At 35.4% G+C, this 27,397-nt stretch overlaps 4 protein-coding genes across 15 annotated transcripts; 3 read left to right on the forward strand and 1 right to left on the reverse strand.

Annotated features, from left to right (window-relative positions):
• Window positions 1-380: 380 nt before the first annotated feature.
• On the forward strand, window positions 381-5,518 carry LOC147381916 (putative protein phosphatase 2C 43). The gene is made up of 4 exons (XM_086429820.1): window positions 381-1,039; window positions 3,076-3,440; window positions 4,723-4,959; window positions 5,043-5,518. Exons 1-4 carry the CDS (start codon window positions 742-744, stop codon window positions 5,298-5,300), a joined length of 1,158 nt encoding a protein of 385 aa, XP_086285946.1. The 5' UTR covers window positions 381-741; the 3' UTR covers window positions 5,301-5,518.
• Window positions 5,519-6,546: 1,028 nt separating this feature from the next.
• LOC147381917 (actin-like) lies at window positions 6,547-11,001 on the reverse strand. Of its 2 annotated transcripts, none has more exons than XM_086429791.1 (5): window positions 10,858-11,001; window positions 8,753-8,825; window positions 8,189-8,582; window positions 6,927-7,540; window positions 6,547-6,812 (listed from the first exon to the last, which is right to left on the reverse strand). In XM_086429791.1, exons 2-5 carry the CDS (start codon window positions 8,810-8,812, stop codon window positions 6,747-6,749), a joined length of 1,134 nt encoding a protein of 377 aa, XP_086285917.1. In that variant the 5' UTR covers window positions 8,813-8,825; window positions 10,858-11,001; the 3' UTR covers window positions 6,547-6,746. The 2 variants fall into 2 exon arrangements, with proteins under 2 accessions (XP_086285917.1, XP_086285918.1); XM_086429792.1 differs by lacking the exon at window positions 10,858-11,001 and adding an exon at window positions 10,828-10,850.
• Window positions 11,002-13,803: 2,802 nt separating this feature from the next.
• LOC147381918 (uncharacterized) lies at window positions 13,804-20,595 on the forward strand. Of its 10 annotated transcripts, none has more exons than XM_086429806.1 (6): window positions 13,804-16,551; window positions 16,669-16,726; window positions 17,420-17,584; window positions 17,758-17,834; window positions 19,995-20,130; window positions 20,233-20,595. In XM_086429806.1, exon 1 carries the CDS (start codon window positions 14,068-14,070, stop codon window positions 16,483-16,485), a length of 2,418 nt encoding a protein of 805 aa, XP_086285932.1. In that variant the 5' UTR covers window positions 13,804-14,067; the 3' UTR covers window positions 16,486-16,551; window positions 16,669-16,726; window positions 17,420-17,584; window positions 17,758-17,834; window positions 19,995-20,130; window positions 20,233-20,595. The 10 variants fall into 10 exon arrangements, with proteins under 10 accessions (XP_086285932.1, XP_086285933.1, XP_086285931.1 ...); XM_086429807.1 differs by having other exon boundaries at window positions 17,420-17,564; window positions 17,738-17,834; XM_086429805.1 differs by having other exon boundaries at window positions 17,420-17,564.
• A 3,962-nt stretch (window positions 20,596-24,557) lies between these two features.
• Window positions 24,558-27,397, forward strand: LOC147381919 (uncharacterized). Of its 2 annotated transcripts, none has more exons than XM_086429803.1 (2): window positions 24,558-26,065; window positions 26,722-27,397. In XM_086429803.1, exon 1 carries the CDS (start codon window positions 25,075-25,077, stop codon window positions 26,035-26,037), a length of 963 nt encoding a protein of 320 aa, XP_086285929.1. In that variant the 5' UTR covers window positions 24,558-25,074; the 3' UTR covers window positions 26,038-26,065; window positions 26,722-27,397. The 2 variants fall into 2 exon arrangements, with proteins under 2 accessions (XP_086285929.1, XP_086285930.1); XM_086429804.1 differs by having other exon boundaries at window positions 26,726-27,397.

Below are 27,397 nucleotides of genomic sequence, written 5' to 3' on the forward strand. Positions count from 1 at the left end.
AAAAATAACGTTGACCACAAGTTTAAGGGAGGGGGAGGGAGTAAAACTAATCTTGCAGTTTGAAAGGGGTAAATCTAATATCACCAATTTTAAAATGGGGTGTTTCTAAAATACGTTAAAAAAAATCCCTCCTCGGTACTTTTAAGTAATTTTACCCTTTTAAAATAACGAGGGATTTGTCTTATTTGAAAAGCACATAACTAACAACTCCAACAACATATATAAACCCATTTTCAACAAGGAAGGTCAATTTCATCCTAAACCAACAGACACGGCGGAGAGAATGAATGGCAATCTCGTAAATATCATTCAAACAAGTCAGCATTTCTGTAATTTCCGTCAGATAAATTGAGGCTTATAAGCTGTAAAGTGTAAAATCTCTTCTCACGTTTCACAGTTCACACAAGCCTCTCGTCAACTTTCCCGTTTTGGCAGTTCATTTGCAAAACCTCTTCAACTCTCTCGCTCGCGCTCTTTCGCTCTTTAACCAAATCTTTCTCTTTCTCATTCTATAAAACCCTAATTTTCTTCTCCTTTTCAAACCCTAACAATTCTCTCTGATTTTTTTTTTCTTTCTCGAGAGAACTCTCTCAAGTCTAAATCGTTGTTTCTAATCGATTTTTTTTTTGTTTCGATCGAAAGAGAAAAAAACTAGATAGAGAGATTCAAGAATTGTTATTCTTTCTAAGGTTTCTGCGATCTTTTCAAGCTTTTTAGGGGTTTTTTTAGAGGAAATGTGGGATGTTTTCGTGGTTGGGAAGAAGTGCTTCCTCATGTTGGCGCCCGGTACGGCAGTACGCCCGTATGAGCAGGGATGATGAAGGAGATGGATTGGACGACAGACTTCACTGGGGAAGAGATCTTGATCCACATTTCATGGGCGAGTTCTCCATTTCTGTTGTCCAAGCCAATCATATCCTGGAGGATCACAGCCAAGTCGAGACTGGACGAGATGGCACCTTTGTTGGTGTTTATGATGGTCATGGCGGTCCTGAAGCTTCTCACTATGTCCGTGATCATCTCTTTCCTCATCTAATGAGTGAGTTCTTGCGTTTCTTGATTATTTCTTAATTTTTGTATCAGTTATTGGAGTTTAATTTTAAAGCAGATTTAGTTTCTATTTGGATCGCCAATGTATTTGTTGCAAATCATTTATTTTCTGCACAAAAAAGAAATCGATCAACTTATTTATCTTTTGAGTGAGTTCTTGTGTTTCTTGATTATTTTCTTAATCTTTGTTCCAGTTACTGTAGTTGAATTTTAAAGCACATTAAGTGTTTATTTGGATCGCCTATTTATTCGGTCATATTATTTATTTTTTGGCATAAAAGTAAATCGATCAATTAATTTATGTTTGAGTGAGTTCTTGTGTTTCTTGATTATTTTCTTAATCTTTGTATCAGTTATTGTAGTTGAACTTTGAAGATTAAGAATGTTAAATTAGATTAAGTGTCTATTTGGATCTTCTGTTTGTTGAAGATCTTTCTATCAGTTATCCTTTATGTGTTTTTGTTTTTTGCCAAATTGTGATGGTTAATCAATCGATATGTTAGTTCAGTGTTTATTTAGATCTTCTGTTTGTTGAAATTCATTTGTTTTTTGGTACGAAATGGAAATTGATGGATCAATTAGTTTATCTTTTGTGTTTTTTGTTTTTCTCGCCAAATTGTGATGGTTAATCAATCCATATGTTAGTTCGGTCTGAAGTTATTTGTGAATTATTGTGTTTCTGGAATATTTTCTTAATCCTTGTACCAGTTACTGTAGTTGAATTTAAAGCAGATTAAGGATCTATTTAGATCGCCTATTTATTTGGTGTAAATCATTTATTTTTTGGCACAAAAATGGAAATCGATGAATTGATTTATCTTTTGAGCGAGTTCTTGTGTTTCTTGATTATTTGCTTTATTTTTGTACCAGTTATTGTAGGTGAACTCTGATGATTAAGAATTTTAAAGCAGATTAAGTGTCTATCTGGATTGTCTGTTTGTTGAAAATCATATATTTTTTAGCACAAAATGGAATTTAATCAATTAATTTATCTTTGATGTGTTTTTTTTTTTATACTGAATTGTCACTATCAATCAATCAATATGTTAGTTATGCGCAAATCTTTAATTGATTAAGTTTCTATTTGGATTGTCTTTTTGTTGAAAATCATTTATGTTAGGCACAAAATGGAAATTGATCGATTAATTTATCTTTTATGTGTTCTTGTTTTTTGCCAAATTGTGATGGCCAATCAATTGATGTATTAGTTCTTTCTCAAGTTCTATGTATAATCTCAAGTTCTTGTGTTTCTTGATTATTTTCTTTATCTTTGTACCAGTTACTGTAGCTGAATTTTAAAGCAGATTAAGAGTCTATTTGGATCGCCTATGTATTTGGTGCAAATCGTTTATTTTTTGGCACAAAAAAGGAAATCAATCAATTTATTTATCTTTGATGTGTTTCTGTTTTTCACCAAATTGTCACTGTCAATCAATCGATATGTTAGTTATGTGCAAATTTTTAATTGATAATGCGAACCATTCATCATACAGAATTTGAAATTCAAAACTCTCAGGATTTTTTTTGGAACTGAAAATCTCAGGATTTTGATTCTGTTACAGACAATTCCAATATTTGGAAACCTTAATCGCCCTTGATGAAGTCTGGCAAGATTTTGTGTCTATTTGGATCACCTGTTTGGTGTGGAAATTGAAAGAATTTGTTTTTTTTCCCATACAATAAGGAAATCTATCGATTAATTTATCTTTGTTGTGGTCCTGTTTTCACCACATCATCACTGTCGATAAGTCCATATGTTAGGTCTATATCAAATTCTTTATGCACTCACAAGCAAATTTTTAAGTGATAATGCGAGCCATTCTGTGTACAACTGGGTTTGTGCTAAAGTTTGATGAAACTTGAAATTCACAAGATTTTATTTCTATTTTGGACTATTCAAATATTTTGAGATCTTAATCAGCATTGAAGTGCAGTACATAATTTCCTCTAAAGTTCTGCAAATTCTCTTTAAACATCGTGGTTCTAAAGTTCTATATTGTGTTCCCTTCTTTCCCTAATTTGCAGGGCTTGCCCGGGAAAATGGAACTATATCTGAAGATGTTGTTAAGAATGCCTTTTCTGCAACGGAGGAGGACTTTCTTGTTTTCGTGCGTAGAACATTTGAAATAAGACCATTAATTGCTGCTGTTGGATCTTGTTGTTTGGTTGGGGTTATCTGGAACAACACACTGTATGTTGCTAACTTGGGCGATTCTCGTGCTATTATAGGCTGTTTAGGTAGGTCAAATAACATTGTTGCAGAACAAATTACTATGGATCATAATGCAAATAGGGAGGAGATTAGACAAGAATTGAGGTCGCAACATCCGGATGATTCACGCATTGTATTTCTAAGGGATGGGGTATGGCGTGTCAAAGGCATCATTCAGGTTCATCCCTCGTCTTTAATTACTTTTATTAGTAAGTTTTACTTTCTTAGTTTCTCAAGTTGAAATATTGGCATATCATGTGGTGGCCTGTGATAGTGTTTTTTTTTTTAAATAAAAATAAAAATTAAAAAAAAAATCTTAATGACGGAGTGAATTAAATATCAGAGATAAAGAATGAACAGAGGATGAGGGGGTCTCTTATACGAAATAAAAAAAGAAGCATAATACAGAAAGATTCACACAAAAACCCAAAATAAAATGATGCATTAGTGTTAAATATAAGGCTGTGATGTAGAGTTCAAAATCCTCCCATACCAGTGTTTCATCTGATGCCCAATAGACCTTCAGATTCCACTCATTAAACACTCCATTAACAGGTGGTTTGATAGGTACTTATAATTTCTTTTCTTCCCTCGAGATCTTAGAAACACCAAAAGGTTTTGATGCTCCAGATGATGAGCTTTGTCAAGAAGGGCTTATTAGAGTTGTGCTGACGTTCCTCAACCAACGATTTCAGAATCAACTGAAATTCTCATCTAGGGACAGGATGATATCCGCCTGCCATGATAGTTGACATTTGTTTCATGCAAATAAGTGGACTTGCATGGAAAATGAGAGTACAAATGTCACATTAACTAAGTATAACATAAGGATATGCTATATGCAAAGAATACATTAGAATAAAGATACATAAAAGTATATACATATAATATTATATGTAATTTACATTTCCTTTTTAAAACCAATTTATTATTTTTTGTTATTTTTATAAATTTTTGTCATTATTTTTAGAGTGCATTTTTTCAAATAAGAATATTTTAGTTGAATTTTGCAGTTGATCAAAATATTTTCACTAACATCTAATATTTTTACACCTGAAATTTGAAGGGGAGGAGCCCTCGTTAGAAAAGATCATAAGTTTTGAGATTAGTACTGCATGCCCTAAAAAGTTGTATCGATTAATCCAAAACACATTCAATCACCCTCCTAAGTTTTTGCTGATGGTATAAATCAGATTATGAGGATGCATGCATGTTGTGTCCTTTTTGGTATGAATATATTACCTTGAATCATTCTCTAAGCTTTATGATGGTAGTCTTTCAATACTTTTAAGAATAAAAAAACACTCCCTTGAACCATTCTAACCTACCTATGTAGTGGTTTTGTTCACAACTTTGAACACTACTGACCATTGACCGATGCTTCCGCAAAGGCATACTTAAAGGGAAGAAGAAATCTATAGTTATGATTAGTCTATATTGTGGTTTTGGTTCATTTTCAGGTATCAAGATCTATAGGGGACGCCTACTTGAAGGAGCCAGAATTTGCCCTTGGTCCATCTTTCCCACGTTTCCATCTGGCAGAACCACTTGGCCGGCCTGTTCTATCGGCAGAACCTTCCATATATACAAGAGTCTTACAACCACAAGATAGATTTTTGATATTTGCATCTGATGGGCTTTGGGAGCACATGACGAATCAGGAAGCTGTTGACCTCGTTCATAAGTACCCACGACCTGTAAGTATTGTTTTTAATCTATTGTGTTTCTTCTTCTAGGGGGATTCTTATTCTGATCTCTTTAATAATAATAATAACTGAAGGGAATAGCAAGAAGACTCATTAAAAAAGCAGTAAGTGAGGCAGCTCGTAAGAGTCATATGAAGTACAATGCTATTAAGAAGGTTGGAAGAGGGAGACGGAGGGTGTACCACGATGATATTACAATTGTTGTCGTCTTCATTGACCACGAAATGCTAGGGAAACGGACATCTGTACCTGAAATATCAGTTAAAGGGTTCATCGACACAGTTGGACCATCTAATTTTTCTGTTTTGGAACAAGGGGCCAATGCGACTTGAATCAGTAGAGGCACATACATACCCTAAAACCTACATTTTTTTTTTTTTACCTCCACATTTTCTGTTCTGGAGGAAGCGATCAATGTGACTTGAATCAGGCACATACACACCTTTGATCCCCTGGTTCATCTTGGCTTTCTTTTAATCCTACATATTTTTTTTTCTCGCATCCAGAAGTCTAACAATTGATGGTTATTTTCTTATATTGCTCAACCAGATCTTTCTTTTTTTTTTTTGTTTTTTGTTTTTTTTTTTTGGGGGGTGGGGGGGGGGGGGGGGGGGGGGGGGGGGGGATAGATAGATGCATGTATTTTTGAACAATACAGTTCCCATTCTTATGCTTTATATGATGAATAAACTTTCTTGCTTTTGGTAAAAGTGATTTTACTTAAATCACATATTGGAACATGAATTTTGTTAAAAGTTGGTTGATTTGAACCAAATGTGGTACTACTTTTGGAAAAAAGAAAGATATCTATTGAGGCATTTTTTGTGAGTCAACACGAGAAATCATCTTGTTCTCTGAGACATTTTTCTTACTTAGTAATGATTTTAGGCCTTACTAAGAGTTGTTTTGCTTAAATGGATTACCACATCAGCAATCCAACACCACAACCCTTTAAATTTCATTGAAAAACTCATATCTAAGAAAAAGAAATTTTCAAAATTTATAATTTATAATTGATCCCAAGGTTTTGAAAGTAGATGGTTATTGAACTTTCACTTTAACTCCAAAATTTAAAATTAAAATTCAACAGTGAAATATATCTTTTTTGAAAATACCCTTTGAAAAAGAGATTTTCAGATTCAATCTTAGACGACGCAGCACAAGGACAACTTCTGATTTTATTTCTTCTCTTCTATTCTTTTCAAAAAAATACCTTTACAACTTTATTATCATCCCTCCACACCACAGGCTAATTCTAGTAAATTTATAAGTTCAAATTAGTAGAACCCATAGACTGTAGATACCATGAGTTGAGTTTACTAATTACTAACTGCCCCCAAGAAAAATGACAATAGAGAAATAAGATGCAGAATCCTACGTCTCTAATGAAATGCCACACTTCCATAAGAAACATAATCTCGTCCTCTGGTATTTATTATGGAGGACAACGGGCAGCTGTTCTGTTCATCTTGAAGAGATACGTTTAAATAATTCTAAATAAGTAATCAGAGAATCTGTCAATTCAAACCAAACTGGAGTAGAGTAATAATAAACACAATTTGTAAGTACAAATGATAATGAAGAAATTGGATGATAAATTCCCTGCCTTCATTCAACATCATTGTCCATACATAGAAATGAGAGGAAGAACCACATAGAAATGGAGAAGAAAGAAAGAAATGAAACGGAAAATGCTTCAATATTTCTAGAAATTCAAAAAAAAAAAAAAAAAAAAAAATGGTACTTCTCTTCATCCACAACATCATCAGTAAGAAGGATCAGAAACATTTCCTATGAACAATTGATGGTCCAGATTCATCATACTCTGCCTTTGCAATCCACATCTGCACTCGGTAACAAAAATAATATTCTCCAATCAGAAATCTTCTAACTGGGTATAAAAAAATTTAAGTACGATAAAAGAGCAAAAAAAAAAAAAGGAAAAAAAGATACAATACCTGTTGGAAAGTGCTGAGGGATGCCAAGATGGATCCTCCAATCCACACACTGTATTTCCTCTCAGGAGGAGCCACGACCTTGATCTTCATGCTGCTTGGTGCTAGTGCTGTGATCTCCTTGCTCATTCTATCTGCAATGCCAGGGAACATGGTGGACCCACCACTGAGGACAATATTTCCGTACAAATCCTTCCTGATGTCGACATCACACTTCATAATAGAGTTGTACGTGGTCTCGTGTATGCCGGCAGCTTCCATACCAATCATTGATGGCTGGAAGAGTACCTCTGGGCATCGGAATCGCTCAGCTCCAATGGTGATGATCTGCCCATCAGGCAATTCATAGCTCTTCTCTACAGATGAGCTGGTCTTGGCTGTCTCTAGTTCTTGCTCGTAGTCGAGAGCGATGTATGCCAGTTTTTCCTTCACATCCCTTACAATTTCACGTTCGGCGGTTGTGGTAAAGGAGTATCCACGCTCGGTCAGGATTTTCATTAGGGCGTCTGTGAGATCGCGGCCTGCCAGGTCAAGACGAAGTATGGCATGTGGGAGGGCATAGCCTTCGTAGATAGGAACCGTGTGGCTGACACCATCCCCAGAATCCAGAACAATACCTACAAAACAAATACACATCAAATCTAGCACCCAAAAAAAAGAATACACATCACATCTTACAGTCTAAACATTCACTACAGACATTCAAAAAACAAGACAGAAATTAAATTATACTTATTTTGCAAAGAGTCCGACTCGCCTTACTTAGTAAGATTTCAACTCTTACCAAGTCCTTGAGCTCACTTCAAGGCATCCAAAAACATGACCCAATGCCACATGTTTTAGAAGACTAAATTCTATGAATTTTGAAAAAAAAAAAATTCAAAAAAATGTTATTTTTCACCATTGAATTTTAATTTTAAATTTGGAAGTTCGGTAACCGTCCATTTTCAAAACCTTGGATCAAGCCCAAAACCAATTTTTTTATTTATTTTTGAATCTGAGTTTTCCCATGAAATCTAGAGGGCAGTGGTGTTGGATTGCCAATTTAGTAATCCATTTGAGCTCAAGGGACCTTAGTAAGAGTTAAAATCTTACTATGTTAGTAAGGAAAGTGTTTTTCTTTTGCAAAATCTACGGACAGAAATCTTGGTTAACCAACCCATTGAACAGTCTCTAACCTTAAAACATTTGTTTTTCTCTAAAATAGATCACAATGGATCACAAATCCATAGTGCTTGAGAAAAGGAAACAGTGAGATTGCTTACCAGTTGTTCGACCACTGGCATAAAGAGAAAGAACAGCCTGGATAGCGACATACATAGCAGGAGCGTTGAAGGTCTCAAACATGATTTGAGTCATCTTTTCACGGTTAGCCTTCGGGTTAAGAGGTGCTTCAGTGAGGAGAACCGGGTGCTCTTCTGGGGCCACACGAAGCTCATTATAGAAGGTGTGATGCCAAATCTTCTCCATGTCATCCCAGTTGCTCACAATACCGTGCTCAATAGGGTATTTCAGAGTTAAAATACCACGCTTAGATTGTGCCTCATCTCCAACATATGCATCTTTCTGTCCCATACCAACCATCACACCAGTGTGGCGAGGGCGACCCACAATGCTAGGGAACACAGCCCTAGGAGCATCATCTCCAGCAAATCCGGCCTGATAATTGAAGATCAATCAGAAGAAACAAAATGTAGGTTCCAGCAGTTTGTGCGATAAAGAGCAACATTATGAAATACATCATCCTAAGTGGTTATAGATAACTCAATAAAATTAGTAAAATGCTTTAAAAATCCTTTTTTTCAAGATAACAAAGCCTGGTCGTATACCTTGACCATTCCTGTTCCATTGTCACACACAAGGGGCTGAATGTCTTCACTGTCCGCCATCTTCTATTGCCTCCTGAAGAAAGGGCAAACATGTTTAAATTGAAACAATCAGAAAAATCATGAGAAAACGGTACCAGATTGTCCCACAAATGTATATCACATACAATTTTTTTTTGATAAGCAAAATTTCATTAATAAAGGAAAGCAAGGTCGGTCGAGGTGGCCAGCCAAGCAAACAACAAGTACGCAAAGTGAATCTCTCACAATACTACACACCCACTCCCAACTCCCTACAAAGTCCTCAAATAAAACCCCTCTAAACTCCTTATAAGTGTTAGACCACAAAAGCAACAGACCTAGGACCGACAAAATAAGATTGGTACGGTTGAGGACTTGTCGTTAAAGATCCTAGAATTATGCTCCTTCCACAAACCCCAACAAATTGCAAATTGGGTAACACTCCAAAGCACCCACTTCATTCCGGGGAAATAAAACCAAACGGCTAGCCAAGATTCAAATAAGACCCGAGTAGAGCCATGGAGACAACTTGGGACTCCAAACAACTCAAGAAAATGTGACCAGACCTTGTGAGCCACCGAACAATGTAACAAAACGTGATCAGCCGACTCCACATCCCTTAAACACATAACACAACCATTATCATCTACCACTATCTTGGTACATCAGCTTTATTACTATGAATTAGTGTCCGGTCCATTTCCCTTTATTCTAGATGGATAGTGTGCTAGTGAGATTGAAACCCATAATATTTTGTAAACATTGATAAGAGCCCATGATGTAAACAAAATTCAATAGGCTTCCATGCCTATTTACTTTGAATTGGTGTATATAGTTCACAAGCTCAAACAGAAAGAGGATATGGCAACCCCGAGGGGTTGGCTCAACGGCAATTTCGAACCGATAAGCGGTTAATGCCTATAGGTCATGAGTTCAATACCTGTATGAGCATTGATTCCTTAGGGGCCACCATCACTTATCTGGTGCGTGTGATAATATCAAGGGATAACCAAAAAGAATTTGGAAACAACAATGAGGAGAACCATTCTAAAACATAAAACTAGAAGAATCCAGTATACAGTGACAAGAAATTCCATCATGGGTTTCATTAAAGTGTAAAGCACCGTATAAATTTTATAATTTTTTTTTTTTTTTGGATAGATCTTGAACCGAATTCCTCAAACCAGTTTTAAATCCTAATTTAGGCTCCTAGACATTTGATAAGCCCATTGCCAACAATTTAGTTCGATCCACACATTTTAATGTTGTCAATTGAAAACTTAAAGACTACAACAGAATGGCAAGAGGAAAACAAAAAGACCATAATTCAATTAAAAGTGAAATGGGTGCCTAAAATTAGATAAGTCTACATACAAAACAAGATGATTGAAATTAATTGAAAAATAAACTGAATCAGGTAGACACTGAGAGATTAGATTATGAAAAAATGAAAAGGACTATAAGAAGCAATCAAGCACCTTTTAAAATTAATTTTTATATAATATAAGGAGATGTTCAAAATTACAGCAAAAATAATGACTTTCATGGTATCATTTTGATTTTGAGCAAAAAATCATTAAATTTAGCAAAAAAAAATATTTGCATTTAACTAGGGTAGATTTTTCTTCTCATCATGAGAAGTGCTCTCGGATCATGAAAAAAATGAGAAATCCTTTTGATTTCATAAAACTAAACAAAAAATCAATCATTTTTTTTCTCAAATTTCCATATAAAAAAAATCAACAAAACAGATCATCAACAAAATCAGCAACGTTTTATGATCAATCTAAACACTCAATTTTACTACTTTCGAACAATAAAACCAACAAGTACAGATCCATTACAAAAACAACAAAAACCATCCAAACATTCTCCACAGATCGATCAAAATCAGATTGTACATCCAATTCCAAACACATTATCAATCTCAACAACCAAATCGTTAAAAAAAGACTCGATTTTTAAACAATGGACGAAGATTATCTACAACAAATTAGATGCCGAAATGGCGATTGGTCATCCATCGATCGATCTATATAGAATCTACAGAAACCTACTATGAAAAATATGGTTGAAGCACAGAATACCTCTGAAACCCTAGACTTCGCGTTGCAGAGTCTCTCTCTCTCTCTCTCTATATGAGAGCTGCTCGTACGTGCCCGCCCTTGTGTTTAAAAAGGAAACTTGTCCAAAACCACAAATGAAATTCGTTTTAAATGAACCACAAATAACAAAGATGCACATTGCATACAGATCATTTGTTCCATTTAGCTTTAATTTAACATTTTAAGGACAGTTTTACCCTTGTCATTTTGCAGAATTATGGATTAATCCCCATTTTTTTACCTATTTTTTTATATTATGGTTCAACCCATCAATGACATGGTCACACGTACCCACCCAGAGAGAATTATAAGAAATCGAGTTGACTCAAAACTTGTTTGGACTAATTTGATGAGTCAACTCAAAAATATACTGAGTCAATTACAAACCCATGACTTATGGAGATGTATTTTGATTATTTATTTTGAAAATAAAATTGAGTCGTGTTGGGGTGACACAGGATTTACTGTGATTCTCATACTTCTGACATGGACATGCATACATAACCGTAGATGATTTTTACTCGTATCACGAGGAAATATATCTATGGTTATGTGCACATCCCACGTCAAACTTGTGAGAATGACAGTACATACCCTGTGTCATTCCAACATTTTCCAATAACATTTATAATATTTAATATGCATTAATTTGAAACTCCTTAATTGACTCATAAATCATCAAGTTGACTCATGCATCTGTTGTTCAGTGTCCAACCACCTACTAACATGTGGGACAAAATACATGAAAAATCATTTTTTTTAAATAATTAAATAATTAATTAAAGAAGGGAAAAATGTTAAAACGAACTTCCTATGATACTGTGTTTAACATTGTGTTGATTGGTCATGTGTACAGAACCATAGATGTTTTCATCGACATACAAGTGACACCAATTCATGATGCCACATCTAAGAAGTTAATAATAACGTTTAAGATCTTCCAATCTATAGTTGAAATAAGAGTAAAAACATAGTTTTCTTATAGAGTAGTAATAGTTTCTAAGGGATTACAACAAATTTCTCGAGATCCATTTTCTTCCCAATATCATGTTAGTTGGATGGAGAAGCTCATACCATGTTTGAAATACTGCATTTCCAGCGTGACAAGGTTATTTCAAAAATATCATTGATGGAGATTTATTTATTCGAAGGATGAGTTGGTCTCATTTTATGGGTAAGAGGGTAAATTAGTCTTTTAACAAGGTAATACCAATTCAGTTAATTATTCAAATCTTAAAGTCCTTTTTCGTAATTTTAGGTTTGGATAAAAAATGGTTGGAATCCCAAACTTCCATATCCGTTAAGATGATGTCCGCATGTTCTTTCAATCTTTCTAGACGTGCGAGGATTGTCGTTAAGACACGTGCGTCAGATTCCGCTTTTGAGCTTCCATTAAACACGATCGTTGACCCAATGAAACGGTCAACTTATCCTCCAATGAATCGGTCTGTCAAATGGAGCGGTTCGGGTTGGCGAAACCGTGTATTAGTCATAAATCCAAAGTCAAAAGTTCTCGTGATGCATAAATAAGACATCAAGATTTGTTACGAATCTCGGGGTCTTTCTGATGGAGGATGATGCTTAGTAAGGCTTTTTTTCCCCCTTATTTTGGTAAGGCTAACGAGACTCGTAATCTTTTATACAATTTTTAGAAGAGTCGTGATGAATGTACATGATCTTGATACATAGCTGACGTGGCAAGAGCACAAAATCATAGATGATTTTCATCGGGATACATAAGAAAAAGATCTGTGATTCTATGCTCTTGCCACATCAGACTGTTGGGCTTTATAGAGCCTAGTTATGTTTGATCCGATTGACAACCCGACCCGAATGATATTGAGTAGCTTTTTATTATTTTGAGTCAATTTATTATTATTCTTATTATTCTGATTGATATTTAGAATAATTGTGTTTTTCTTTATATCTCACTTGGTTTGTAAGGTACTCAAAATCAAACCTTGTTTAAAGTTTGAAATTTCATTTTTAATAAATATAGGTATTATCTTCGCTATTATAATGAAAAAAGGTTGGTGGAGTAGAAGTGGTTCGTTACCAAAATTTGAGTGCCCATAAATGCCTTCACTTTTATATTTAAATTTAATATAGAGTCATTTTGATAAAAGAAAATAAGAAAATTGCAACCATTGCTTAGTTTTCAAAATCATAAAAATATTATTTTACTATGTAATCTTCAAAATCACTCTTTAATTAATATTTATTTTAGATTTTGATTCTTGTTAGTTCCAGATCCGGTTCCAAAATAAATGGAACCGAAACCAGAACCACCAAAAAATACTGGTACCTATCGGTTCTGATTCTAAAGAATCAAATGAGAAAAAATGTATTTCAAATCATTATAAAACTTTTTTCCTTTCAAAAAATTAACATTCTATCTACAAAATGATTACCTTAGAAATAATTTGTTATTCTAAAAGATACAAATTAATGATTTTTCTCAACAAAAAAAAATTCTTTTAATTAAAAGTAATAAATTTTTAGAAGAGATAGCTTATTTTAAGCCCCAATTGATAATTTATATGAAAAATTGAAGAATTTTATATAACGTACATTAATTTTGATATAAGAGAATACCTTAAATCATATAAACTATAAAAAGAAATGACAATATAAATCGATCTTGGGTACTCGCCCACCCATTAAATAGAACTTAACGATTTCGATTCTTATCGATTTAGTTCCGTTTTAGATTCGACTCTAATCAATTCCAATAAAAAGGGCACTAGAATTGAGATTTTCAATTTTGGTTCCAGTTCAATTTTGGTTAAATGGTTATCCATTCACACCCTTACGTAAAATGAGTCATTTTGGTGTGTGCAAATAGATCCACCCATGTATCATTGCATGTGGGGGTGTAATGATATTTTAATGGTGTGGTAATATCACATCCCTTCAAAACCCATGGAACTATTAGTAGGGTTTAAGAAAGAATCGTACGCTGTGTCTGGCGAAGTAGATTTTCAGTTTTATCTCTTCATCAGCTTCAGTGGTTCTCTATTTCCACAGAGAACAAGGTAACCTCTCTTTCTCCATCTCTCTCTTTGGGTTTTTGGAGTTCTAAGGTTTCTGAGACTCTGATGAACTTATTGTTGTTCCATTGTATGATACATCACTAAAATGCTGCAAAATTTTCTCTGTAATCGATATTCTCTCCAATTAGTGTAAATTCCTATGTGGGTTTCAACATTCAGGTTGTTTTCGTATCGAAAATCAATAACCCTTTGTAAATTCTCTCGCTTTTCTTCAATATCTACTGCTGTTCAATTAACCCCAATCATTGAAGAACAACCTATTTCTGGTTCAAACAAGGAAGCTTCACACCAATACTTGATCGAGTTAGATACTGTTAAGGTTGTTGAAATCTTGAACAATTTGAAAAAAGACCCCAATCTTGCCCTATCTTTTTTTCGGCAAGCGAAGGATCGTGGGTTTTATCATGATCTCGAAACTTATTCGACAATCGTTAGGATTCTGTGTGTTTCGGGTTTGGAGAGGAAGTTGGGTTCTCTGTTTTTGGAGCTCATTGGGTCCAAAAGGGACCATGACCATCCTCCTTTTGAAGTTTCAGCTCTCTTTGAAACTCTCTCAGAGGAACGTGAGAATGAGAGATCGAGTCCATTGGTCCGGGCATTTGATGTATTGGTCAAGGTCTACATCGACCTTGGCATGTTTGACGAGGCCGTTGATGTGTTGTTTCAATCGAAAAGGCGGGGATTTGTCCCCCATGTATGGTCCTGCAATTTCTTAATGAATTGTTTGATCGAACGGGGTAAATCCAATATGGCAATCGCTGTCTATCAGCAGTTGAAGAGGCTAGGATTAAGTCCAAATGTCTACTCTTATGCAATTGTGATCAAGGCATTATGCAGAGGAGGCAATCTGGAGGAAGCCATTGATGTGTTCAAAGAAATGGAGGAAGCCAGGATTACACCCGATGCCTTCACTTACACGACTTTGATTGATGGATTATGTTTGCATGGGAAATCAGATTTGGGCTACAAAGTACTTCAAGCAAGGAGGGGTGAAGGAGTCCAGAATGATGCCTTTGGCTACAATGTTGTAATCCGTGGGTTCTGCGGGGAAACTAGGATGCAAGAAGCCGAGGATGTCTTACACGACATGGGCAAGCACGGGGTGGCGCCTGACGCATATAGTTATGGTAGCCTGATTAATGGGTACTGCAAGATTGGTTCTATACTAAAAGCTTTGTCTCTCCACAATGAGATGATGTCAAAGGGTATTAGGACTAATTGTGTTATAGTAAGCTCGATTCTCCAATGTTTATGTAGAACGGGCCTGACTTCCGAAGTGGTGGATCATTTCAACAGTTTTAAGGACTCAGGACTTTTCCTTGACGAGGTCTCGTATAATATTGTGATTGATGCTCTCTGCAAGCTAGGTAAAATGGAAGAAGCCGTGGAGTTGCTTAATGAAATGAAGGGTAAGAAGATGGTTCCGGATGCTATACATTATACAATTTTGATAAATGGGTATTGCCTCATTGGAAAACTTGAAGATGCCTTGAATGTTTTTGAGGAAATGAAGGAAATGGGTGTCAAGCCTGACATTGTTACCTACAATATAGTTGCTGGTGGGTTCTCTAGAAATGGACTTGCAATGGAGGCAATTGGGCTTCTGGGTTATATGGAGGCAGAAGGTTTGAAGCCCAACACGCATACATACTGCTCTATCATCGATGGCCTCTGTAGAGGAGGCAAGGTGAAGGAGGCAAAAAATTTCTTTAATGGGTTGACAGAGAAGTGTGCGGTTATTTACAGTGCTATGGTTAATGGTTACTGTGAAGCAAACCATATAGGAGAAGCATACGAACTTTTTGTCCGGTTGACTAAGTGTGGGATTCTCGTGAACAAAAGTGCTTGCTCAAAACTCCATTGTAGCTTATGTGAGGAGGAAGAAGTGGAGAGTGCTCTTGTAGTTTTTGAGTCAATGTTGGCTTTTGGTGTGGGTATAAATGAGATTACTTATAGCAAACTTATAGCTGCTTTTTGTCGAACCAGAAATATGGTTAAGGCTCGATATGTATTTGATATTTTGGTTCAGAGTGGGTTGACCCCAGATGTCATCACTTACACTACAATGATGAATGGATACTGCAAGGTGAATTGCTTGAAGGAGGCTTGTGATTTACTCAATAATATGAAAGAAAAGGGAATTAAACCCGATGTAATTACTTATACGGTGTTGATTGATGGTCTCCAGAAAAAAAAATTAAGAAAAAGGGGGACAAAGAGCAAGGCATTTGATTCTTCTGCATTGCAGGGTGAGATGAAAGACATGGAGATCGGACCCGATGTTGTTTTCTACACTGTTTTGATTGATGGACATTGCAAGACAGATAACGTTCAAGATGCCATTAATCTTTTTGAAGAAATGATGAATAGAGGTTTGGTTCCTGATGCCGTCACCTACACAGCTTTAGTGTCTGGGTATTGTAGTCGGGGAGATGTGGACAAGGCTGTAAACCTTGTTGATGAAATGACATTTAAAGGGATAATGCCAAACACTCATACGATATCTGCATTAGAGAATGGGATTGTGAAGGCTAGGAAGGTAAAATTTCTGCGATAAATGCTTTGGTGACTCCCATGGCCTAGCAGATTCAAGCTGCTTAAAGTACTCAACTTATGTTCAGCGGTAAGGGAAGAAAGAACATTAACGTTTTTATTATCATCTTAGTTGGTCCGTTTGGAGAATATTATATGTCTTTTTGTGTTTCTGATGGTAATTTGTTACTCATGAATCTTCCTGCAGGCATGTAAGAAAGGGAAGGTTCACGGTAGAGAAATATTGGAGTCAGATATTTGCAAAGGTAGGAAGGAGTTTTCTAGAAGAAAAGGAAAAACAATGTACCTCTTTTAGTTATATGATCTTTTTTTTTTTTGTAGTATCATTGATCCATGGAGCTTTAATCTGCATACTTCATATGGGTAATAATCTACAATAGGGTATATTACAGTTTGACCCCTATGGCTTAGCATAATTTCATGTTAACCCCTTAACCTTTTGATAATTTCACTCATCTCCCTTACCAGAGATTGTGTTACTGTTCCTCTAATTTTTTTATCGTAAAAAAATAAATTTTAAAACGACACAAAATCTCAAGTTGAATAAAATTACATTTTGGTGATTCCCCCGTTCTCTACTCCTAATGAAATTTTGCTGATTCCTCCTTTCTCAACTATTAAAAAGGGTAAAATAGTATTTATAAAAAGTGAAAAAGGCATTTTTAAACAGTTTTATTGATAGAAGGGGTCTAAGTGAACCTCTTTCATAACTTTAGTGGAGATAAGTGCAATTGTCAAAATGTTAAGGGGTCAACATGGAATTACACCAAACCATAAGGGGTCAAAATGTAATTTACCCTTTATATTATGTACTGTATAGTCTGTATCAGATAAATTAACTCTGTTGGTAGATTCTGTGCAAAATATACCCAAGTAGATAAAGATTTTTAAATATGTTTTCCAAGTTATTTGATATCTTTGTATTCTTCATGGTTTAGGAAACTGAAAAAAGCACCAAGTTGTTGAGAATGTGCTCCGTTAACTTGTGCAACGTGTTGTGGATTCTCAGCAGATTTGAGGACTAGAAGAAATGATGTGAAAAGTTTCTCTTGAAAATACGAATGTCGAACTCCAAGTTTTTGGGTTTGTTCCTAATTTTTTAGGTCATATTTTTTTTGTTTTTGGCCCAAACACTATATTGTTCAAATTCTTAATTATTTTCCTTTTGTCCCAAAAACTTGCAATTTGTAACCTATTTTATGGGCCCATACAAATTACTGCGCAATCCATTGGACATTATTTATCACTCAATTTAGATTTCATTGTAATGTTGCAGGCAGTCTTTGCATGGGCTCTATGGAGCTTTCTCATGCATTCTGAATTTTCAATCAAAGCAAGCGCGCTTTATGTGTGGTAAGTCTCTTGTTCACACAAAAACTAATATATTCATCTTTTGCTAAAAGGGTGTACCACAACCAAAGAATGGTCTCAAAAGTGGGACTTTGTACATGTTGAGGCCCTAAATGTCAAAGATGATGACTTTCCCATTTCTTTTATATTGATTTTTGTTTTCTATCTATTACCTATTGTTCTCACTTCAATATGGAAGTCGAACCATTTATGTGCCAAAATTCTTCAGTGGCATTGAAGCTCTCAACCTCCACTATGTTCCAGATCTTCTAATCCTCTGATATTGTGGTTTTCTCAAATATTCAAAGAGGCACCTCTGGTGTCAAAAGAACCTAATATACATCTTGTTGTTTACAATGGAGTTTCTTATAGTCTCTTTATATATATATATATATATATATATTTAAAACCTCTCTGGTGTAGAGTAGCTTTTTGTGGAGTGCCGATTTAGTTGAAGCATTCTGGGCCCATTCATAGGGAGAGTGTAATTTAAGGAGTCCACGAAATCTATGGCCCATTGGAAGAAGAGAATCAACATGATCTTTGGCACTATTTATTTATTTATTTGTTTTTATAGAAAGCATGTATTACTATATCCCATAAAACATGACAGCATTGATAGAGGAAAGCTTATATAGAAATGAAAGGTCCCTCCTAATTTGTCATGAAGCTTAAGCTTGAGTTCACATGAATGGCAGTATGGTCAAATGTTCTTTACTTGAGCTCCTTCTAATTGTTGATGTGAGGTGTTCATATACCTCCTAAAATATATATTTCTCAACTAAAGTTTTTTTTTCTTTTTTTTCTTTTTTTTATTGTACAAGTTCCTGTTTCTTGTCATTTTTTATGTGACGGTATCCCCACCCTCTTTGGAAGTGGGACTAATCCCTGCGGATAGGTTTACCATATAAACCTAAATCCCTTACCATAATTGCAAAACGTTGTAATTAAATGTTGCAGCCCAAACCCGTTTTAAGTATGCCCTAAACTTTTACGGTAATCCTATTGTAGGCCAAATCCCAAATCAGATTCCCTACCCTGTAATTCATCTTCTTCCCTGTATGTCCTACATCAGGCGTTGAAGCTCCAAGCTGCCAGCACACTCTGGATCGTCCTATCATCCTATATTTCAGTTTTCACAAATAGTCAAAATGTCTCCTTCTGGTATCAAAAGAACTTATACTTTTCTTTTTCTTTTTTGGCGAGTATTAAAGGTGCCTAGCAATTTAGCTAGGGAACACATGCCATAGCCAAAGATTTTTGTCCTACATGGATTAGAAGTTTCCGAATGACCTGATTTTGGTGAGGATGATCTTTATGGTGAGGAGATCATCCTCACCAAAAATCAACCCATTCTGAAACTTCTAACCCCATCAAAACAAGTTGAAGAATCATGGACCATTCATTTTTTTGTAAACCACTTTTGATGGGGTTAGAAGTTTCAGAATGGGCTAATTTTTGGTAAGGATGATCTCCTCTCCCTGGAGACCATCCTCACCAAAAATCAGCTCATTCCAAAACTTCTAACCCATATAGGTAGGACAAAAAACTTTGGCTATGGTGTGGGTGCCCTAGCTAAATTGCCACCCGCCTTCTTTCTTCTACTTTTTGCTTTTATTTTTGTTTTTTGGTGATTGGTAAGCCTGTTTTTAATGAGATCAATAACTCGGTGATGGCGGGAATTGAACCGAGGTCTATGTTATCATCACTCCATAGACTTTACCAACTAAGCTAGCTGGTACCTTCAAAAGAACTTATACTTTGTTGCCAAATGGAGTTGCTTTGTGTTCTTTGTTCACTGGTCTACCCTTAGAGATGTACAGTGATTTTCTTACACCTTTCTGGTGTGGAGTGTTCTCTTGTGTGTGTGTGTGTGTGTGTGAGCTTAGCTGGTTTAGTTGAAGAAGGAAGGCTCTGTTCATAGTGAAAGTTTACAACGAGTCCTCCCATGACATTTATGGCCATAGTAAGGAGAGGATCAACACAATATTCAGCAATTAAAGGATTTAAAAAAAAAAAAATCTATTATTTGGCTCCTTGAATAGATTACAAGGCTGTGATGATGATTACAATTTACAAGTGAAGTGATGTTCCACATTCTACTACTTTGATAGTCATTAGCTTACATGGATGGTTTTTGAATCTTTTTTAAAAATCATGCAGGTTGTTGGACCGAGGATCATTCAAACTTTGTCAGGATGAGGGAGGGTTAAAGTAGATTTTCATGTTCAAAATCTACAAGAACTTGATATCTAAGGGATTGTTGTGAGGATGAACCTTGGAGGAGCCCTACCCAAAGGTTTGGATCAATCACCCAACATTTGGTTCAGTATGAATTTTGTTTTTGTTTCAAATATTTGCGGATGGACACGTATACTAAATGGTGGTTGGGTTTTGCTAGCTACATTCCAAGTCACGGATGATTGGATTATCGCCCAATTGAAGTAGATAGATTTGTGAGCGGCTCTCCATCCAAGTCAAAACTTTTTGGAGGAAATTCTACAAAAATAGGGTTGGAGTGTGTGCACTGTGAGTATTTCTTGGGCCTTAGGCTTGGAATGTTAGATTCTGATTATGGAAACTGATTGCTTGAATCTAGAATCTTTGGCTAAAAATTGTTTTGGGGAACTGATTTGGAATCTTGAATCAGAATCCCCTTTCACTATCCCAATTTCTACCAATTCTGATATGAAATATTAGAAAAAAGAAAAAAAAGAAAGAACAGATTCAAAAATCCATTATTATTATTATTTTGTTTTGGTTATGTGAGAATCACTTTTATTATCTCTATCAATCAATTGTAATGTTGTGGACTAGAATCGGATTCTAAAATTTGAACCAAATGTGTCCATTTTGTCACTTAGGGTGGATTCCATGTTCTAATATAATTGTAGAAATGTTGGGTTCTTAACTACATACATTTACTCCCGTGATCAAGAAAAAAAATACTAAATACATTTACATTTGTAAAAATCTATAATAAATAGTATTATTTAACATAATTTTCAATTTTTTATATGAATTAAGTCATTGGGCTGGGCTATTTGATCCCCCATCTCTTCACCCATTTACTCCTTGTACCTACCCCAAATTTTGAAATACTCTTTTCACCCACTTTTTATGTTTTGTTGCTGTGCTCTGTGCCCCTACAATCCCAACTGAATCTAATTTTGTCTTGGTCCTCTCTCTCTCTCTCACACACACACATTCTTCTTCTTTGTATTTACGGAAGTTTCAAGAAGGGTTTCAATGAGGATTTCGTGACACAAGAAGTAATACCCTTTGAGGTTGCAAAATAGGTTAAAAATGATCATGGAAACCTCTACTCTTAGTCTGGAGGTGGTTAGAAAATCTGGGTAGCAAAAAAGAAAAAAAAAATCAAATGTTATTTCATTTTGGAAATTTATTGAATCTACCTAAAAGGACTTCGTAGGGTCGCACGATTTTTCAATTTGTAGTTTTTTTTACTAAATCACAATGAAATTTTTTGATAACTTCCTACCAAATAAAAAATCGACATTTTTTATTTGGATGTAAAGAATATTTTTTATTAAGGTTAATTGGGTCGTGTCACCATTTTTTTAATTTGGTCTGAAGGTGGTGCATTGAGCACAAACTGTGGGTGTAAATAGTTGCATGTAAAATATTATGTTAGTTCAGTCCAATTGTATAATGAACTGTCCATAAGTTGTTGATCATCCTTTAAAAGATCAAATCATTGTAATATATACTTAAAGCTTGTTAAAAGTTACCTTGAATTTAAAAAAAAATTTATATAATAAAATACAATTGTGGTTCTCCTTTTATGTTTCATCCTTTAAAAAGATCAAATCATTGTAATATATACTTAAGCTTGTTACCAACGGTGGTTTGCCCCCACTACAAGAAAATCCTAGCTCCGCTCCTGGATAGGAGATTGATGGGTGGGGATTGAATCGATGACTCGAATCGCCCTTATCAATATGTTAGGGGGCACACTTCCCTTCGTTTGCCAAGAAGAGAGAGTCCAAGCCGATAAGGGAATAGTTGAATGTCTACCTTGACGAACTACACTTGACGGTGCGGTCATGACGGAACTACACTATAAAGGAGTAGGTTGAAAAGCCAACTTCATCCAATTGACTGATTTTTTGTGTGACAAAGATCATGTTTAAAATTTAACTATTCCTATTCCAATCAAACCAAAACTCACCTAACATATTCATGTAGAATGATTCCAATTATACAATAATCTTCATATTGTACATGTAATCCTCTAAAAAGATCAACTAATTTTAATATTTCTAATTTCATTGAAAGTTAATCTCTGAATTAAATTAAAAAAAAAAAAAAAATTAAAGAATTGGTTGTAAGTAAAAGTTGGGTGGCAATAGAAGTTCTCTAAATAATGGGACAAGGAAACAAATCCATAATTTAATCCCACGTGCGAAATACCTAAGGAAATTATGCCGCCAGTTTAGAGTCAATCGGAACGACGCGTCCAACGTTTATCTCATCTTCAAATTCAAATCTGGTTTTCTCCCCTTTGGTAAAAGGGAAAGAGTCGTGATAACCAGACGTCCGTTATCCCCATCATCACAGATCATTTGCCTTGAGAGCATTAAAAAAAAAAAAAGATTATACGTATCCCGAGGCAAATGATCTATGGTTCTATGAAGAGGGCGTATGTCAGATGGTGCGTCAGAAAATCATTATGCTTTTAAAAGATTTCTTCCACGGAAAATGGTCAAGTAACGTGAAAATGAACGATACAATATTTAAACTTGAGACAGAAAATAAACCTGTTGTCATTTTTCTAAGGAAATTTTTTTTATTCGTTTTATTGGGAAATGGATTTGTCCGAAAAAATAATTTACATTCCTACAACCAAAATGCAAATGCATAATATCGTTTGTTTGGTGATTTATCATGTGAAATGCAAGATGAGGACTACTCTTGACTTTTGTTGACCCGGTCAAATCGTTAATAAAAAAAAATCAGATAATAGAGATGATCAAATGTCAAATATACCTTTATGCATTGAAATTGCGAAAGTATCTTTCAATTAAAGCAACTCAAGTATGCTTGATCTAATCATTCTAAAGACAATAATCTTGAGAATTCTAATTATTTTTCAGCCAATCTTTTATCGATCTAAATAGTAATTAGTGAGATATGGTAAAATCCTAATTTCATCTAGGTTTTCTTTTAATCCAATGGTGTGTGAAATATTTCAATCCAATTGTTGAGATTTGATTTGAATTTTTTTTTTTATAACTAAAACAATGGTATTTTGATAATTTAAATACTACAAGGGTAGTTTGGGTATTCAAATCGTAGATCGTCAACAGAATAAACGTTAGTAATGGTTTAACCAAGTCAACAAAAGTTCACGGGGTAGACCTCATTTTGCATTTATGGAGGGGGGCGGGTGGGGTAATCCTAATTTCGTCTATTTTTCAGGGGTGTTACTAAAATACGCATTATTTTTAATATGTTTGATGAAAGAGCAATCATCTTACTCTCCTTAAATAAATAGAATTGAAAGGAATGTACATAGGGTTTTTTTTTTTCAATTTAAAAATTGCAAAAATGATAATTTAGGTTATGGAAATAAAATTCAAATATAATCAATATGAATACCTTCCTTCGATCACTTTCCCAAATTCTTTTATGTGTGCTTCTCGAAAATCTTGAAACCTTAAGTAAAGATGACTAAGATGAGGTGCAAACGATGTCGCTCTCTACAAGGCATTTGCATATCTATCAATTTAAAATTTCAATGCATGCATTATCTTTCCTCGTACTTCTTCGACAATGGAAAGAATGATTAAATCAAACATGAGAATGCTCTGATAGAACTAGAGAGAACACGAACATAAGGAAATATAGAGAAGACGAGGCCAAGAGCAACACATTTGACATGCTCCTTTGACCTAAGTCTTCTCTAAGAGTCTATCATAAATGACCTAAGTACCCTCATATTCAACTTCTAGCTGATTTTCTTTCCTAAATCTGTCATATTCAAACTTATGGTAAAGTTTTTTACCTCTTTTTTCAAGTATATAAAATCTTATATTCTCAACCTTCAAACCACAAAAACAAGATAGGAATTTTAGAGAACTAGAAGACTAATGGAATTTTGATTGAAATATCAAGAGATCCCTTGGAGCATTGAAGATATTAAAAATAGTTTAGCTCAGAGTTTAATAGTTTAATTTCATCTTCAATCTTAAGATTCTATCTCTTTCAACTTTTAAATATAAAGACAAGATGAGATTTTTGGAGGAGAATTGGTGGATTTTCTACAATACATCGATGAAGATGAGGTTGAATAAGTAAGAGAAAAGGCCATTTAAGTTATTGTTATTAGTCTCTCATAGAAAACCTAGGTCAAGACGGGCATGTCATCAGTTTTGAACGCATAGGGTATCGATAATATTGACCACACAACGTGTAAGGAAATTTCTAAATCACCCAAAATGATTTCGTCCCGTATTGTGTTTTTGTTTGTAATTAAATACAACTGTAGGGGTATTTATCCACTCATAAACCCATGAGACAACACGTTCTCGAACTTAAGTACGAAGAACTTCTCAACCGAGTTACTACTCCGCGAAGACTCAAACACCGACTCTAATAAGAGTCTAAGTACGAACTCTTAATCTCATCCGTCCAATCTCTAAACAGTAAATCCAACTGTTCATCCCATTTTCTTCCTCTATAAAAATTCCTCTTCAGTTTTTTTTTAGGCCTCACAAGTCACAAAACCGTTTCCATCCTTTCTTATTCGATATTTCGATTCGATCGCCATTAGAGAAAGAGAGATTTATTACATCGTCGAAACTTGTCTCTCGCTTTTATAAATAGTCTTGTCTTGATGTGTTGTTCTGTCGTTTTTCCCTAAGAAAAAGAAATTTCTAGGGTTTCTTTAACTTGAAATCTTTCTTCTTTGTTGGAAGAATTACAGATCTATCGATCTTAAAAACTGTTTCTTTGTTTTTTTTTTTTTTTTTTTTTTAATCTTTAATCTGAAAATTTTATCTAGGGTTTCTGTAGCTGCAAATCTTTTAATATTCCTTATAAGGATTACATATTTGTTGATCTTAAAAACGTTTGGATTCTTAATCAGATTAACCGATCTCATGTGAATCTGAAATCTAATAATCACATCTAGCATTTAGGGTTTCTAGTGCTTGATTTCGTTCTAATTTGTTTAGTTTAGGTGGAAATTAGGGTTACAAATTTGGAATCTTTATATAAGATGAACGATCAGTCTCGATCGATGAATCAGTCTCAGATGTTGAATCGAAGTTATGGAGTTTGGCCTCCTCCAGTTCCTCTCCCTCCACCTCCTGAAGATCCGTTAAAATTTCAGAACCGATCTCGGCCTGGTTTCGTTGGAATGAAGCCTGGGAGGAACAATTGGAAGGGAAAGAAGAGTGCCGATAAGCGTAAAGAGAATCGGAGGATCGAAAATGTTGGAATTGGAGGTTATATTCCTCCAACATTACACGAATTGCAATCTAAAAATCGAATGAAGGCCCGAAGATTTTATCCGAAAAAGAAATTCAATCGATTTGCCCCTTTTGCTCCGAGAAACACCACATCGTTTATAATCCGAGCAAAGAAATCAGGAGGGATAGCGTCCCTAGTTTCGCCGTGCCCTGTAACACCAGCGATCCTCCCAACTCCAAAATTTTCCCCTTCAAGGGAAGATCTGGTAGACACTGCGAAGGAAGAGTGGGGACTTGATGGGTACGGATCAATGAATGGTTTGATTCGGCTTCGATCACCAGGGCACGAGATTCATGATGATGAGGAAGACGATGAAGGAGGATCGAGTGAGAGTGATGTTGAAGAACACGTCGAGGTTGAGAGGAGATTGGATCATGATTTGAGTCGATTTGAGATGATTTACCCTAATTGTGGTGATGAACAAGCTAATATGTTAGAGAATCGAGTGGACGATCAGGATGCCCACATTGCACAGCTTGAAGAGGAGAATTTGACACTAAAGGAGAAACTTTTCTTGATGGAAAGAGAGTTGGGGGATCTAAAGATGAGGCTTCAGTGCTTGGAGACGCAGAGAAAGGGAAAGGAGGATGACAATGATGAGGCGTCGGATAATGAAGGTGGTGGGGATATCTGCTCAGAGAAGGATAATGAAGGTGGTGGGGGGGATATCTGTTCGGACAAGAGTGTCGGCGATGGTGATGGTGAGTGAATAATGTCGCCATCGTGTCCTTGTCGATGTAAGTCTCTTCGCTTACAAATCTATCTTGATATTCCCTTCATATGTGCAAATTTCTGTATATATAGGTCGTTTGATGGTAGGTTCCTTCTATTTTAGTGCTTTTTTTTTTTTTCTCCTTTTTTTCTTTTTTCTTTTTTGTTTCTGATAATCTGATAGGGTTCTTGGGGCTTGTAATTAAGCAGCAGAGAAAAAAGGGTGAGCCCATTTTCTAGACTTAATTTGCTCCTCTTTTGTGTTAAAGATTTGTTTTGGGAGATGGGTTTTAGCTGAAAACTGAGAATTTAATGAATATGTAATGTTTAGTGCTTCATTTGCCTGATAATCTCATGCACAATTATATACTGTTTGGCCTTTGGATTTAATTAATAGTGTTTAGCATGTTGTTTGCTTAATAATCTTGTGCACAGCTTTCTAGTATATCTGTGGTCGTTGTGTCTTCTTTGAAGAATTAGTTAAGTTTTGATATTGGGTGTTGGATTTAGAAGATTTTCTTCTTTTTTATTTTGATTGTGGAATCTGGAAGTAATTGTTAATCTGGAATCTGGAAGTAATTGGGGGTGAGACATTCGACCTTCTCTGGGTTTTCCCATTCATTGTGGATTTAATTATTGTTTGCATGACTGATTTGCTTTGTATTGTTTGAGAAATTTATAGTCAGTTTGGACTCTGGAGAGCTTCAGTGCGAGCAGGAATGGTGAGTGGTGCGTGTGTCTCACCATCATCGTCTCTCACCTTTTATAATGGAAAAAAGAGGAATCCATGGCTCCAAACCCAAGAATGGTGGAGAGAATTTACCGGATGTGGATGGAACAACGAAGAGCCCTTTGTACATGGCTAGGGATGGGTTCCTATAATGGTTTTCAATCTCTAAAACCCTTTATATTTTGTTCATGAACAATACTGTGATGACTTGTCTGAGTCATCTCATTATCTGGAAGATTAGGAGGAAAAGGGTATCTCGATCTTTCTTTTCTCGTTCATGACTAAACCATGGTTCCGATGGACCCTATTTTTTGTGTTTTTGGATAATGGGGTGTCCGGACTTACATCTAACTAAGAGGACCAGATGAGTCAGGGCCGGAAACAAGGCATATGGGACCCTCCCCCAGGCAATGCTCGCACATCACACGCACAAGGTAAGTGAGAGGGAACACCCTCGCGGGTGGGCCCGAGGATATATTGCTCATACTGGGTATCAAACACACAACCTACGGACTTTCACCACTTATTGGATTCGAATTGCCATTGAGCTGATGGACATTTGGATTTTGGAAAGAGAAAGGGGAAAGGTTGAAAATATAATAAATTTTAATGTTCTTAAAGCGCATCA

Source organism: Akebia trifoliata, unplaced genomic scaffold, assembly GCF_017979445.1.
Source record: "Akebia trifoliata isolate Shusen 1 unplaced genomic scaffold, ASM1797944v1 Contig00135_ERROPOS630964, whole genome shotgun sequence".
In the NCBI taxonomy this organism is placed as follows: Eukaryota; Viridiplantae; Streptophyta; class Magnoliopsida; order Ranunculales; family Lardizabalaceae; genus Akebia; species Akebia trifoliata.

Coding starts and splice junctions, on each gene's coding strand:
- LOC147381916 (XM_086429820.1), top strand. CDS start 742: ATGTTTTCGTGGTTGGGAAGAAGTGCTTCCTCATGTTGGCGCCCGGTA. Junction 3,441..4,722: donor GTGTCAAAGGCATCATTCAG/GTTCATCCCTCG, acceptor GTTCATTTTCAG/GTATCAAGATCTATAGGGGA. Junction 4,960..5,042: donor TTCATAAGTACCCACGACCT/GTAAGTATTGTT, acceptor TAATAACTGAAG/GGAATAGCAAGAAGACTCAT.
- LOC147381917 (XM_086429791.1), bottom strand. CDS start 8,812: ATGGCGGACAGTGAAGACATTCAGCCCCTTGTGTGTGACAATGGAACA. Junction 7,541..8,188: donor TGCCAGTGGTCGAACAACTG/GTAAGCAATCTC, acceptor TTTGTTTTGTAG/GTATTGTTCTGGATTCTGGG. Junction 6,813..6,926: donor CCCTCAGCACTTTCCAACAG/GTATTGTATCTT, acceptor TACCGAGTGCAG/ATGTGGATTGCAAAGGCAGA.
- LOC147381918 (XM_086429806.1), top strand. CDS start 14,068: ATGTGGGTTTCAACATTCAGGTTGTTTTCGTATCGAAAATCAATAACC.
- LOC147381919 (XM_086429803.1), top strand. CDS start 25,075: ATGAACGATCAGTCTCGATCGATGAATCAGTCTCAGATGTTGAATCGA.